The sequence below is a fragment of the Symphalangus syndactylus genome, chromosome 19, assembly GCF_028878055.3.
Source record: "Symphalangus syndactylus isolate Jambi chromosome 19, NHGRI_mSymSyn1-v2.1_pri, whole genome shotgun sequence".
NCBI lineage: Eukaryota > Metazoa > Chordata > Mammalia > Primates > Hylobatidae > Symphalangus > Symphalangus syndactylus.
In genome coordinates, this window is record NC_072434.2 from 49,046,061 (window position 1) to 49,059,457 (window position 13,397).

At 41.9% G+C, this 13,397-nt stretch overlaps 1 protein-coding gene across 3 annotated transcripts in view; it reads right to left on the reverse strand.

Annotated features, from left to right (window-relative positions):
* Positions 1-13,397, reverse strand: part of PGM1 (phosphoglucomutase 1) — a 77,091-nt gene that overhangs the window by 20,535 nt on the left and 43,159 nt on the right. For all 3 annotated transcript variants that reach the window (XM_055234654.2, XM_055234653.1, XM_063613339.1), the window contains exons 2-7: positions 9,913-10,075; positions 9,412-9,558; positions 7,754-7,879; positions 4,622-4,812; positions 3,253-3,407; positions 853-968 (exon numbers count right to left, since the gene is read on the reverse strand). In XM_055234654.2, coding sequence (XP_055090629.1) covers positions 853-968; positions 3,253-3,407; positions 4,622-4,812; positions 7,754-7,879; positions 9,412-9,558; positions 9,913-10,075 — 898 coding nt within the window. The remainder of the gene's footprint in view (positions 1-852; positions 969-3,252; positions 3,408-4,621; positions 4,813-7,753; positions 7,880-9,411; positions 9,559-9,912; positions 10,076-13,397) is intronic.

A 13,397-nucleotide genomic window follows, 5' to 3' on the forward strand; every position in this document is an offset into this window, starting at 1 on the left:
TACTTAAAAATATTGGGTAGAGGGAATAAAAGGAGAAGAGATGCAGTCACTTAACTACCTTATAACCTGGCCGGAGACTGATACATGGGACAGGGCCACACACCTGAACAGATGTTTAGAAAGGAGAGACTGATACACGCAGCATGAGGTGGCAGAGAAGGTCGTGAAGGAGGTGGCAGTTCGGGTCAATATTTGGACAAGCAGAGAGGAGGAAGGAGAGCACGGAGAGTGAGGTCAATAGGTCTGGGGTCATCCTCTGAGAATACTATGTACCCTTCTTTCACTCTAATATTAATACAATTACACATACATCCTCAGGCACAAGGATGTATTTTTAATTTCTTGATCACCTAGCAACTTAGTTCCACCCTCATGGTCTTCCTTCATTTAGCCTTGATTACTCTGCTATAGAAAACTTGGGCCTATAAAAGAGAAAGATTTAATGCTGTGCTGAAACCTCTTCTTAAATAAAAACAAAAAACCGACTTGCTCCACCGTATTTCTTCTCAGAAATGAAAACATTTATAAGGTTTCTTTGACCACCGAAGGAAGAAAAATCTGTTTATCGCTCTGTTTAATCCCTGCAGACTCAATGACCACGCTGCTGACGAGGCCCCCCAGCTTCCTGTCTGAGTCAATGTGATCCTCTGAAAGTAAAATTAGCCTTTCTGGCTGAATGTGCTCACCCCTTTTCAAATGTGTACACTTCATCAGGGTTGTTATAAATAATTTGTACCTTGATTTAGGACACATCGGCTACCGTTGCTATTTCAGTGCTACCTTAGCAGTCTAAGCTTTTACTGGAAATAGTGGTTACAGGGAGGAAAATGCTAGCACAGGAGTGTGACTTACCGGTCCCGAAGCTCTCCTCCCCACAAAGGGACAGTTTGCTCGCATCCATCAAATTCCCAAAAAACTTCCAGCCAGTTGGGGTCTCATACAAAGCAATCTTTGTAGCATTAGCCACCCTTCAAAGGCATGAAATCAAAGTTACATCACAGCAGGACTCTCAGCGTAGCCATGTGAGGGACGGAAAAGGGCAATCGTTATTGTAATCAAGGGTCCCATTTAGCATTGCTCATACATAATTCTAAGATTGGTGGAAAATCATAAGAGAAACCTTGTGTACAATGGGCTATTATATGTGGATTCAGAGAAGGCGGAAAAAGAAAGAATTAATTCAGATAATGGAGTTTAATATTTTAGAAGAAGCATCCATAGTAAAATGTTCAGGGCTGCTGTTTAGGCTATTTAAACCCACATTTGGGATACAGACTGCATCTATAATCAATCTATAAAGAAGAGAAGAATGATGTTTTGATGCACCTATAATCACAGAATCATGACATACTGGGTCTTGGCAGTTAGCATTTTACAGAGAAGGAAACAGGGCCCAGAATGTTATGTGATCAGACCAAGGTCACAAAGCCAGGATGACCGACCGCCCAGTATTTAGCTGTCTGGTCAGTGCTGCTTTTGTCTCATCAGAAGTCTCCCCAGGGGAAACGCCCAGTGGGGTCTCCCCTAAGTACTGGCTTCACCCACACTGATTAGTGGTTCCCCTTCCCTTCTAACATGTCTTTTATTTCTCTCTAGGTATCTTTAGACTATTTAAAACCTTTGAGTGACTTAAAAAAAAATTCCTTTCCCTTTGAACATGAAAAGTTACCTGATAAATTCCATTCACTGTTTGAGTGACATTGGCTCCCCAGAATGTTTGCCTTATTTCCAGGAAAGCAATGTCAGCTTTGCATTCTGATATTTGAGGAAAAATCAAATCTATGATTTTGAAAACTACGAAAGTACAATAAACTTTTATCTGGGTAATGAGGTACTTCAGTTGTGATTCTATATGTGGGTTATCAATTTTTCCAAAAATTGGAATTACACTGTTATTGGATGACATAGAAGGTATTCCAGGACCTGACAGGCCTAACGTATGATAGTGTGACCTCAAACCAGCTCATAATTTCAAATGCAGGACCTGGCGGTAGACGCGCTGGGCTCAAATGCTAGCTCTAATTTGGTGGTGAGATCTTGGACAAGACTGTTAACTTCCCTGACTTTCCATTTCCTCTTCCTTAAAATGAGGTCTGCTGTGAGGATCAATTGAGATGGTGAATATAAAAAACACTATACAAACTACAAACCACTATATGGATATTAGCAGCTATTTTCTTGTTAGCTGAAGCAAAGTCAGCACCAATTCTATAACCATCTCCCCTCTACAGTAAACAACTGCATGGCCCAGTGGGTGGGAGCAAAGACTCTGGGTTCAAATCCTGAGTCAGCCATTTACCAGCTGGGTGACCTCGGGTAAGTTACTTCTTCGTCCTTTGGTTTTCCCACCAGAAAAAAAGGTGTTAAATACAGCATTTACCTCATGGGGTTCATCTAAGAATTAAATGAATTAAAACATGTAAAATATTTAGTGTCTACAACAAGGTAATGTTCAATAAATATCAGCTATTATTATAAGAGCCTAGAGATATATTACAGCCTACTTTCCTCCCTGGCCTTGAGCTTTTATTCATTCATTCATTCTTTACCTTTTATTCATCAAACATTTCCTGCACACTTGACATATTCTAACTAATGCTTTCCCTGGTCCTCATCTGTTATGACTTTCATTTTTCAATTTTTTAAGTGTGATCTAACAAGCCACCTCAAAGTCTTTGTACAATGAAGTGATATATAAACATTCACTGTGTTTGTGTGGGCATGAGTGATCCAGTTGTTGAAACTCTAAAATTACTTCAAACTGCTCTTTCACCCACACTCTGTACACACTGCAAAAGGAAAGTGATCCTCCAGAATGATGTCTTGAGTACTTCTACTGTTATTCATTAACACTCAACTATTCATTAACTTTAAAAAATTATATGTGTGTGTGTGTGTTTGTCCTACTATGTGCCAGGCACACTATGGTCAGGCAGAGTCCAGGATGGTGAACAAGGCAGTCCTTTCTCTGCAGAAGTATACAGTCTAGCAGGGCAGCCCATCAAGAAAACAGGCTACTAGAACAGTGTGGTAAGTGCCAGGAGGAGGAGGCCCAGGGTGCCAAAGGAGTGCGGAGAGGGGCATCGAATGCAGAAAAAGCCACCCATCCCCTCACACAAGAATCACTCAGCACACTCTATGCATCAGATGTCCATGCTGAAAGGGAAGGACACATGTTCCAGGCACAGTGAAGGGTACGGTGAAGACTGGGACGACCCGAGACAGGAAGGCCAAGGGAATGGAGACACCTACCGGTCCAGGGCACCACTCGTGGGCATGCTCCGTGCAAAGCCGTGGACCCCAGTCTGCTGGAAATACGGAATGCTGAAGATGTTGGCAGCAATGACAGCCACAGAGTCTGAAGGGTTCACAAAGAACCCATGCTTGCCCAGAATCATGTTTCGATCCTTGGGGAGAAGAGAGGATCAAAGAAAGACCTTTTAATCAAACTACAAGAAATCAAACTGTCTTTCATGGGGGGTTTATAAAATGTAAAACTATAAAATTTGAAATTGATCTCTTTTCCATACTGCATTTTTAACACTGGGTTTTATTTTCAATGAGTTTATACAGTACCACTGGGCCAAAGGCACCTCCATGCCAAAGAGTTAAAACTGTTTTCAATTAAAATCCAAGCACAACCTCCTTTTGAGCTGAGTTCTCTGTTCTCCCTCCAGAGGCTAGCTAACTTTAACCTCCTAGACTTTTTCCAGACTCTGGAACCAATCATCTTTTTCCCAGGGGAGGAGAAAATGCAATGAGAGAAGAAATATTGGCTGTTTACATAGTTTGGTAGGTCTACTGGGTAAGCTGTGTACCACAGTCTGTGTACCACAGTAACTGGGAGGGTGGCCAAAAAACACTCCCAGCATGTACTGCATCACAAAGATGTACTACAGAATAATGTCTGCGGGAACCCCTTTAATTTCCCAACATTTTGATAAGGGAAAACTTATTTTTCAGGAAACAGTGGATTCTAGCTAATGGTAACACTAGCAACAACAAAAATATATTTTCAACTAAGTAAATGTATACAGTGCCTACCATCAGTGAGATACCAGGGATATAAACCTAAGACACATCTCTTCCTTGTCTGGTACACAGTCACCCTTGTAAATAAAACAGCTTATTTCTAAACATTTTAATTGTAGAGAATGATTAAAATGTTAATTCTCTCAATATCATCTTCATATAGGCAATGAAATTATAGCTCCAATATTCAGCTCATGTGAATGAACGAATGGGTATATTATAAGACCAAAACCTTGTCCAGAGATTAAATAAGTAGCCAGCTGCTGGTTGAGAGCAGAAACCTACCTTAAGACAGGCATCTAGAACTCACCCAGCTCAGGAAATACCAGTCATTCTATCATAATCAGAACCGAATCATTGTGCCACTGTTAGCAAGTATGGATGTCTGAAATTAAACGTGTGGGTTTCATTTAATGACTCCTATTCCTGTTCAAGAGGGGCTTCTAGTAATTTAGTTCTGACTTCGGGTCAGAATGAGGGATGCTTAACAGTCACTCCCTGGGTCTGGCAGAAGCAGCCCACTTTTTTCCCCATCTGCAGGATCAGGCCTGGCCTGCACCAGAGTTCACTTAAATGCACTTATACCCACCCCATCTCCATCAAAGGCAGCCCCAAAATCATGCTCTCCTGACTTCATGGTCTCCACCAGGTCAGCTGCATACGTGAGGTTGGGGTCAGGGTGGTGGCCTCCAAAGTCCTCCAGAGGAACGCAGTTAACTGCCGAGTTCGCAGGGGCACCAAGCTCTTCACAGAGGATCTTCTTTACATACGGTCCCACAACTATATACAGCATGGAATAAAAGTATGCAGAATCAGAAAATGAAACTCCTTAAAGTATGTGAGGATTCAGGGGTAAGGTGGATGCATTCTGGGGAGAAGAATGGCATAAGAAACAACAGGAACGTGTGAAATGTGTTCAGGGACTGGTGGAGAGATACGCCTGACTGGAGAAGAATGTTCTCTAAAAAGGAACAATGAGAGATTATGTTGGAAAAGGTGGGGCCAGCTCATGAAGGGCAGAGTGGGGAAAGGAAAGGAAACCAACCATTATGAAGGCCCTACTGTACACCTGTGCTTTCCCATTCAGTCCTTCAGAAAAGCTTAGAGCTTAAGAGCCTGGACTCTGGAATCAGAGTGTCTGGGTTCAAATCCCAGCTCTGCCAATCACTGGCTGTATAATAATTTTGGGAAAGTTATTTAAACTCTCTGTGCCTCAGTCTCTTCCATCTGCAAAATGAAGGTAGTAATGCTAACTACCTAACAGGATTGATGTAAGGATTAAATGAGTTAATGGTTATGCAGTACTGAGAATAGCCCCTGGCAGATAGGTTATAAATGTTTATATTATGATTATCACCTGCAGTTTACAGATACATTGGAATGCTGGTGTTCTGAGGTAAAGACATTTGCCCAAACTTACATGGCCAGGAAAAGTGGGAATTGGGATTCAGAACTGTTATCTTTCTACTATGACAAGCTAGCTGACAAACTGATTAAAAAACCACAAACAGGCCGGGTACGGTGGCTCATACCTGTAATTTCAGTACTTTGGGAGGCTGAGGCAGACAGATCACATGAGGTCAGGAGTTTGAGACCAGCCCGGCCAACATGGTGAGACTCTGCCTCAACTAAAAAAAAATACACACACACACACACACACACACACACATACACAAAGATTTGCCAGGCGTGGTGCCTGTAATCCCAGCTACTCAGGAGGCTGAGGCAGGAGAATCACTTGAACTTGGGAGGCGGAGGTTACAGTGAGCTGAGATTGCACCACTGCACTCCAGCCTGGGCAAGAGGGCAAGACTCTGTCTCAAAAAAAAAGAAAACAAAAAACCCACCACCAACAACAAACAGGAGAAGCCAGTTACATATGTTTACAGTGGCATTTTCTATAACTACCAAGAACACGCATCTCTGAAATTCTGAGAGAGTATTTTCATCAAGGATGGTACGAATCCCAATACAGTACATGCCCCAGAGGTCAGAACACTGTAGAATAAGTGTGTCCTATGAGGGATCACCTGTTAAGCAGGTTACTGACACACCACAGAATGAGGTCAAGGCAGCCAGGGCTGTGAGGCATATAGAAACGAAAGCATTAGAGGAACAGCTAAAAGACCTGGAGAAAAGTAGTCTACTTCCTGAGAAGCTCCTCTTACCCAATGCCCTCCTCACATGCCCCATTCTCCGGCCAGCCCAGGCCTCTCGTTTCCCTAATGTGACATCCATTTTTAAGCCTTCATGCCTTTGCCACAGCCACCGACTCCATGAGAACGACCATTGCTTGATTTTTCATCACTCTAGATCTTTCTTTCATAAGAACTGAGTTGGATGCCACTTCTTCCAGGAAACCTTTCTTTATACCCCTAGTCAAATTATGCCTTCTTCCAACCCCAGAGAGAATACTTGAAATTCCAACTCTCATTTTGTTGGCCTGGCAGGAGTTAGTTTTTTAGGGATTTTTTGTTTTTCTGAGATGGAGTCTTGTTCTGTTGCCCAGCCTGGGGGGCAGTGGTGTGATCTCCGCTCACTGCAACTTCCGCCTCCTGGGTTCAAGCTAGTCTCCTGCCTCAGCCTCCTGAGTAGCTGCGATTACAGGCATGTGTCACCACAACCGACTAATTTTTGTATTTTTATAGAGACTTTTATAGAGACGGGGTTTCACCATGTTGGTCAGGCTGGTCTCGAACTCCCAACCCTGTGATCCACCTGCCTCGGCCTCTCAAAGTGTTGGGATTTCAGGTGTGAGCCACCGCACCTGACCCCGGGGTTAGTTTTTTACCCACCTCGTCTCCCCAAACATTGCACATTCTTTGAAGAAAGTAATCTGCCCAGTTCCTGCCTATTCCCCAGGCATGCATGTTGCAGGTATGCAATACACATCTGTTGAATGGTTTAAAATGACAGAATCGCTTTTGTCTGAGTAAGGAAGTAGATCCATTCTATGGGAGTCCGGAGGCCAGCTAGGACCCAAGGGGAGAAGTTTCAAGGATGGAAGGTTTTAGTTCACCAGGAGAAGACTTTCTGTGGTTTGCAGTGTCACAGGAATCCCTGAACCGCATCACTAAAAGGGTTCAATCGCAGGCAGAAAGGCTTCTGCAACCAGGCAGATGTATGTGTATAGGTTTCAGGGATTCTCATATACCTACATGTCTGAGAAAACCTCGTGGTTCTGGTTCACAGCGATAGCTGCCCTCTCTATGGACCTGACCACGCAACCCATGGAGGAAGAAGAGAGGGCTGCACACATCCTGTTGTTCCTGAATTTAATCCTCAGCTCGCTCTTGCCCTCTTCTAAGAAAAGGAGCATATGGGGGCAGGTGAGTGGGGGTGTGGGGCTCAGAAGTATGTGTATCACATCTCCCAAATGACCGTCCTCTCAGAAATACATGGAGGCACGCAGCAAGAATGTAAGGTATCTTCTGAGGGGGAGGGAAAGTCCACAACAGCAGTTGCATGTTACTCAGAACCTGATGCTTAATGTGGAAACGCTGACCTTCACACAAGCTTACCACGAGGAGTGTCTCTACTATTTTTTGCTACATACAATTAGATTTTTATCTGTGTGAATATTGCTCCGGTTGCAAAATAACCCTACTTAAAAACCATCAGAGAGACTTGAGAAAAGCCTTGTTGAGGCATCATGATACACACAGAAGAGGGCAACTTCCTATCCTCAAGAGATGGGAATTGAAAAGAAATGATTGTATACCTCCATGCATAGCATCAATACGGATCTTCAGTCGGTTTGGCCCAGAAAGTAGTTCTTTCAGTGCACTGAAATCAAAGATGCTTCTCAGCATTGTAGCATAAGCTTCTACCGAATCCACAATTTCCACTGTGAGAACAAGCAACATGAAAAGATGGAAGGACTAAACACATTTAGAAATATTATATTCTGATGTGATTATATTGCTGTAAACGTGCTATTGCTATTTTAAAAGGACAATTATTGAACAGCTCCAATAATACGACTGTTAAATGATATCCAATACTATCTAATACTACCAATCCTTATCCAATACTAACAATTTTCCTAAGAGGTAAATGTTATTAGTCCTGTTTGATAGATGAGGAAACTCAGCATGTGAAAGGTTAAGAAACTTGCCCACACAGCTTGGATGAGGCACACCGGGGATTTTCAACAGAGGTTGTATAAATTCTGCTATGCCACCACAGTGCTTCCCCATTCGTCATCTTGAGAGGTGTGTTTTGGTGTTATAGAGAGCAGAAAATGCAATGCCTACTTTTCTTTCCTTTTCTTTTTCCAAGTCCATTGTCATCACGACTTAATGGTACTAAGTGGAAAATGAAATTTTTTAATGAATCACTTTTCACAGGTACTGCTTAAGGAATAAAACAAAAATAAAACTTATATAAATATAAGAACTTAGTATTGTTGTTCTTGTTGGATATTCAGGGCTTCTGAACATTTTCAAAATATGAAGAATTTAAGAAACTCTCTACTGGTATCTTCTGAACCTCAAGAATGTCTTCGAGATGATCAAAGTGTCACTTTATCTTTGTTAGGATGCAACTGTCAGCTCTCCATGAGTAGGTTCAAACAAAAAAATGCAATCCATCCTTTAGCCAGGAACTAAATGACTAATAAAATGCATTCCATAAAGTTGCAATCCAGAAGAAAGAAAACATGTTAGGGCAAAGTCAAAATGCAAGTTCATTGCCAATCATCTCATCCTCATTTTATTAATCAGAATACTTTTATAAATATTTATTCTGTCAATTATTACAATAATTCAACAACAAAGTGTTAGCCACAGCTGCCTATGTAGCGAGTTGCAATTTGGTCCCCCCAAAATGGTCTGATTGATTTTACTGAATGAGGAAAACTAAAATGGAAAGTGTAGTCTTGCGAATCATTCAAACCTGAGTTGAAATCCTGGTTTTGCCATTCACTGACTGTGACCTTGAGCCTGTTACTTAATCTCTCTCAGCCTTTGTTTCCTCATCTGTAATAGCGAATGCTGACAGTGCTGCCCTGACAGATCTACTATGAGAATAAAATGGATTAACGTGTGTAAAGACCTTGGCATGTAGCAAGAGGTCAATAAAAGTTAACTATGAATGTAATCTTACAGGTCTTCTAGTCAAGGCATGAAAACTGAGGCCTAGAGTGTTGGAAATGTCTTACCCGATGTCATGCAGCTGATCCCTGGCAGGGCCCAGGGAGCCCAGGTCTCTGGACTCCCAAACCTAATTCCAGACTTGTTAATTAACTAACACTTGCAAAGCTTACAGACCACTCATGGAAATCTTTCCAAAGCTGAAGACCCTCTACTAAAACGTTGAAAGGAAAATCGCTCAACTTGGAAATAGGAGTGGGGAGAAAGAGGAGGAAAGTAAACATGCCTGTGAAAGGTTTGAACTTATTTTCCAAGTCAAACTGCTGCTTTCCCAGAACACCAAGGTCTACTTTCAGGTCAGGGCAAACTGCATATTCTTCAATTGTCTTGCTGATTTGGAAAATTTTATCAGTTATTGCTTCTGGAGCAGGACCTGGAAACCAAACAGCAAACAGTGGGTCACTTCGTGCAGCTCACATGGAAATACAAAGAATCCAAAGCTCATCAGTTCCTCTTCACTAGCACATCTACCATTTCATCATTCAGCCAGCAAACTAGCAGGATTTTTCTAAAAGAAAATATCATGTTAAGGAAGATTCGTGCATGGCTCTTCATATTCAGGTATAGTCAAATGAGAAGCATTTCACTGTCACTGAAATGAAGCAAAGAGCACCTCCCTACCCCCTGCAAAGGATCAGAACCAAAACCCTGGTTTCCCAAGGCTCCAGGTATTGGTTTATCCTACTGGATATAAACTTACCTGTCCTCAAAATGACAGCAAACTCACCTCCATTAGAAATATTGAATTTGATTCCAAAATCTCCACTGGGGCCCCCTGGGTTGTGGCTGGCTGTCAGAATGATCCCACCAATGGCTTTGATTTTTCTAATGATGCAGGATACAGCAGGGGTGGAGAGGATTCCATTCTGTCCAATAACCAAGCGACCGATCTAGGAGAAGAAATCCAGAACACACTCTTTAACATCAATACATCCAGAGTCACAGCTCAGAAACAACACCAAGACAACAGGCAGATGGACAAAAAAATAATAATAATAATCTGTTGGACAAGAAAAGATTTCATTTAATAAAAATCTACAGCTTGGATGTCTCCACCATATTACTGAAGTAGAATCAGCAATGTTGAACAAGTTCCTTCAGATGGTTTTTGGGACTTTGTAGTTTTAGAAGTGTGTGGTGTGTGTGCACTGTAAGGCTCCAGCATGAAAACACAGCATATTAAAAAGAGCCTTTCCACATCGGGGTCACAATTTGGATGCATTGAAAGAATATGAGAAAACCCACATTTTTATCCAATTCAATCATACTTTCAATCCACAACGGGAGAAAAGGTTTAGCTAGTTAAAGGGATTCTACCCAAAGAGAAGGCTTTTTTAAAGTAAAAAGGGCAAATTTTATATCAAGATTATTGAAAAATGACTCATCAATTTATCTTTCCAGTCAAGCCTGGCTTTTTCATATAGTGGGTTTCCTCAAAGCAAGATACACCTACTTCTGTTACAGTGTACCTGGGTTACCTCCTGGGCCTAAGAGAAGAATGCTGGAGTTATTCCTGAGTAAACCAGTCAGAACGACCTACATGAAAGGGCGACAGATGGGACTTCTGTTGCATTCTTAACTTCCCATATCTCTTACAGACGGTATCAGTACCGCTCCTAAATCTTTTTTGCTAAAATGACAGTAATTTATATCTGTTTCAACATGACTCAAGTTGGAAAAGAAGGTTGAGGTGCTGTCAGTTCCTCTTAAGAAACAGGGATTTTTTTACATTTTCCATTTGTTATTTCTTTTTGCTTCACCCAAGATAAATATGATTGAAGAAACAACTTGATGGTGGAAGATGTGTTTCTAATGTTGAAAATGTCCATGAGATACCTGGATTCCCTGGGGAGAGTTTCTCTGGGACTGTTGGATCTGCCACCCTTCCATAGCTCATTGAAAACTGTCAACCACTCCACTACCAACCACCTCCCAGGGAGCAGCTGGTTCACTTCAGTTACCTCTTGGCTCTCATATGTTGATCTCTGAACAATTTTTGTTGTAGCTCCCTTAATATATTGGTTATATCCTGCCTTCCCCAGGAAATGGTGACCACCAGGGTGGATGCTGTCAGTAGGCTGCTTTTTAGACTACAGGAACCTGCAGATAGTGTGGAATCAATACCGACGATTGTTACTAGCTACAGAGTGCTTTCTACATCCCATGGTACTTTTGATCCATTCCCACATTTGCTCCTCCCAAGTACCACCGCAAACATGAAGAAGCTGAGGTCCAGAGTTATCATGATCCTGCCCATTCATTCATTCTTGCCTCCATCCAGCAGCAATACTAACAAGCATTAATGGAAAGGTGCTATGGCAGACACTGGCATAGATGACATGACAAGGCCACACAGCATATTAGCGGCCATGGTGGGGGAAAGTATTGAAACCTCCTGACTCAACACAGTGACATTTCACCTTCCAGCAGTTTCCAGGTATGGTTGTGATGAGAATAAAAGCCTATGTTCAGGCAGTTCCAGAATGTCCATAGGAGGGGTTTAGGGGTGGCTTGTCGAGTTGTATTTACACACCAAGCATACCAATTTTTATATAGATTGTATTTGGTGTGGAAGGAGAGGCTGATAATATTAAGCTACACCACCCATGTCACCCCTTAATTCTACCATTCCTTATGGTGAGATTTGCAATGGTTCCAGGCTGAGGGGATTATGCCAGGGGTAAGAGTAAGAAGGAAAGTTGAGAGATAGAAGCAAGGTAGCTTCTCTCTTGAGCCCAAGAAGAGGTACATCTGGTGGAAGAACTCCCCTTCCAGATCAGGCTCTTTCTTGGGAATCACCCTCAGGAATATTGCTCTCGATCTGATACAGGGGAGACACTGCTCTATTACCCTCCTTCCCTTAAAGATGCCTGGACCACTGCAACAGCTCCTAACTCAACCTCCCCTGCCTCTCTCCCACATGAATCTCTCTTACTCGACCCTGGCTGGATCCATCTGACCCACTCAAATCCATCTAGTTCATCTTTCTAAATCATAATTCTGTGTCCCTTTTCTGACTCCAAAACCCTCCCAGAAATTCCACTTCTAGGTATATACCTGAAGAATTGAAAGCAGGACGTAGACAGACACTTAAACACCAAATTTCATAGCAGTATTACTCACAAAAGTCAAAGAGTGGAAAGGACGCTAACGTCTATCATCAGGTGAACGGATAAACAAAATATTGTGTATACATACAGTGGAATATTATTCAGCCTTAAAAGTGTGTGTGTGGGGGTCCTGCCATATGCCACAAGATGGATGAACCTTGAGGACGTTATGCTAAGTGAAATTTGTCATACAGCATTTGTCACAAAAGACAAATGCTGTATGATTCCACTTACACGACGTATTTAAAGAAGTCAACACCATAGAAACACAAAGTACAATGGTAGTTGCCAGGGGCTCAGAAGAGGGAAAGATGGGGAGTTGTTCAATGGACATAGACTTTCAGTTTGGCAAGATGAAAAATTAGAGGTGTTGCACAACAATGTTCCGTTAACATCACTGAACCATACACCTAAAAATGGTTAAGGTGGTAAATTTTATTATATGTTTTTACCACAATTAAAACTTTTTAAAGAATTTGTCACTGTACTCAAAGATGACATTGCAATCTATAGATATGGATGTGATTGGAAGGACATATATAGGATAATTTTTTTTCTTTTTTGTTTTCTCATGTGACTGCCAGATCATAAGGATAAATATTTTTTAACTTAAAAAAAGGGAATAAAATTCTGACACATTCTACAGCCCAGATAAGGCTGGAAAACATTATGCTAAGTGAAATAAGCCAGATGCAAAAGGACAAGGATTATCTGATTCTGCTTCTATGAGGTAACTGGAATAGGCAAATTCATCAAGAGAGAAAGTAGTACAGAGGTTACCAGAGGCTGGTGGGAGTGGAAATGGGGAATGATTGTGTAACGGGTACAGAGTTTCTGTATGGGATGATTTTTAAAAAAGGCTCTGGAGATGGATAGTGGTGATGGTTGTACAACATTGTGAGTGTAATTAATGCCACTGAACCATACACTGAAAATGGTTAAAAGGGTAAATCTGATGTTATGTATATTTCACCTTTCCTGGCTCCCAAGTCAGAGATAACCCTCTCAGCCAGGCACTAAGAGTCCATCCTCAAATGGCCTCCCCTGCCTGCCTTCCTTTCCCACGACTTCCTTCCTTAAAACTCACGCCTCCCCACCAAAA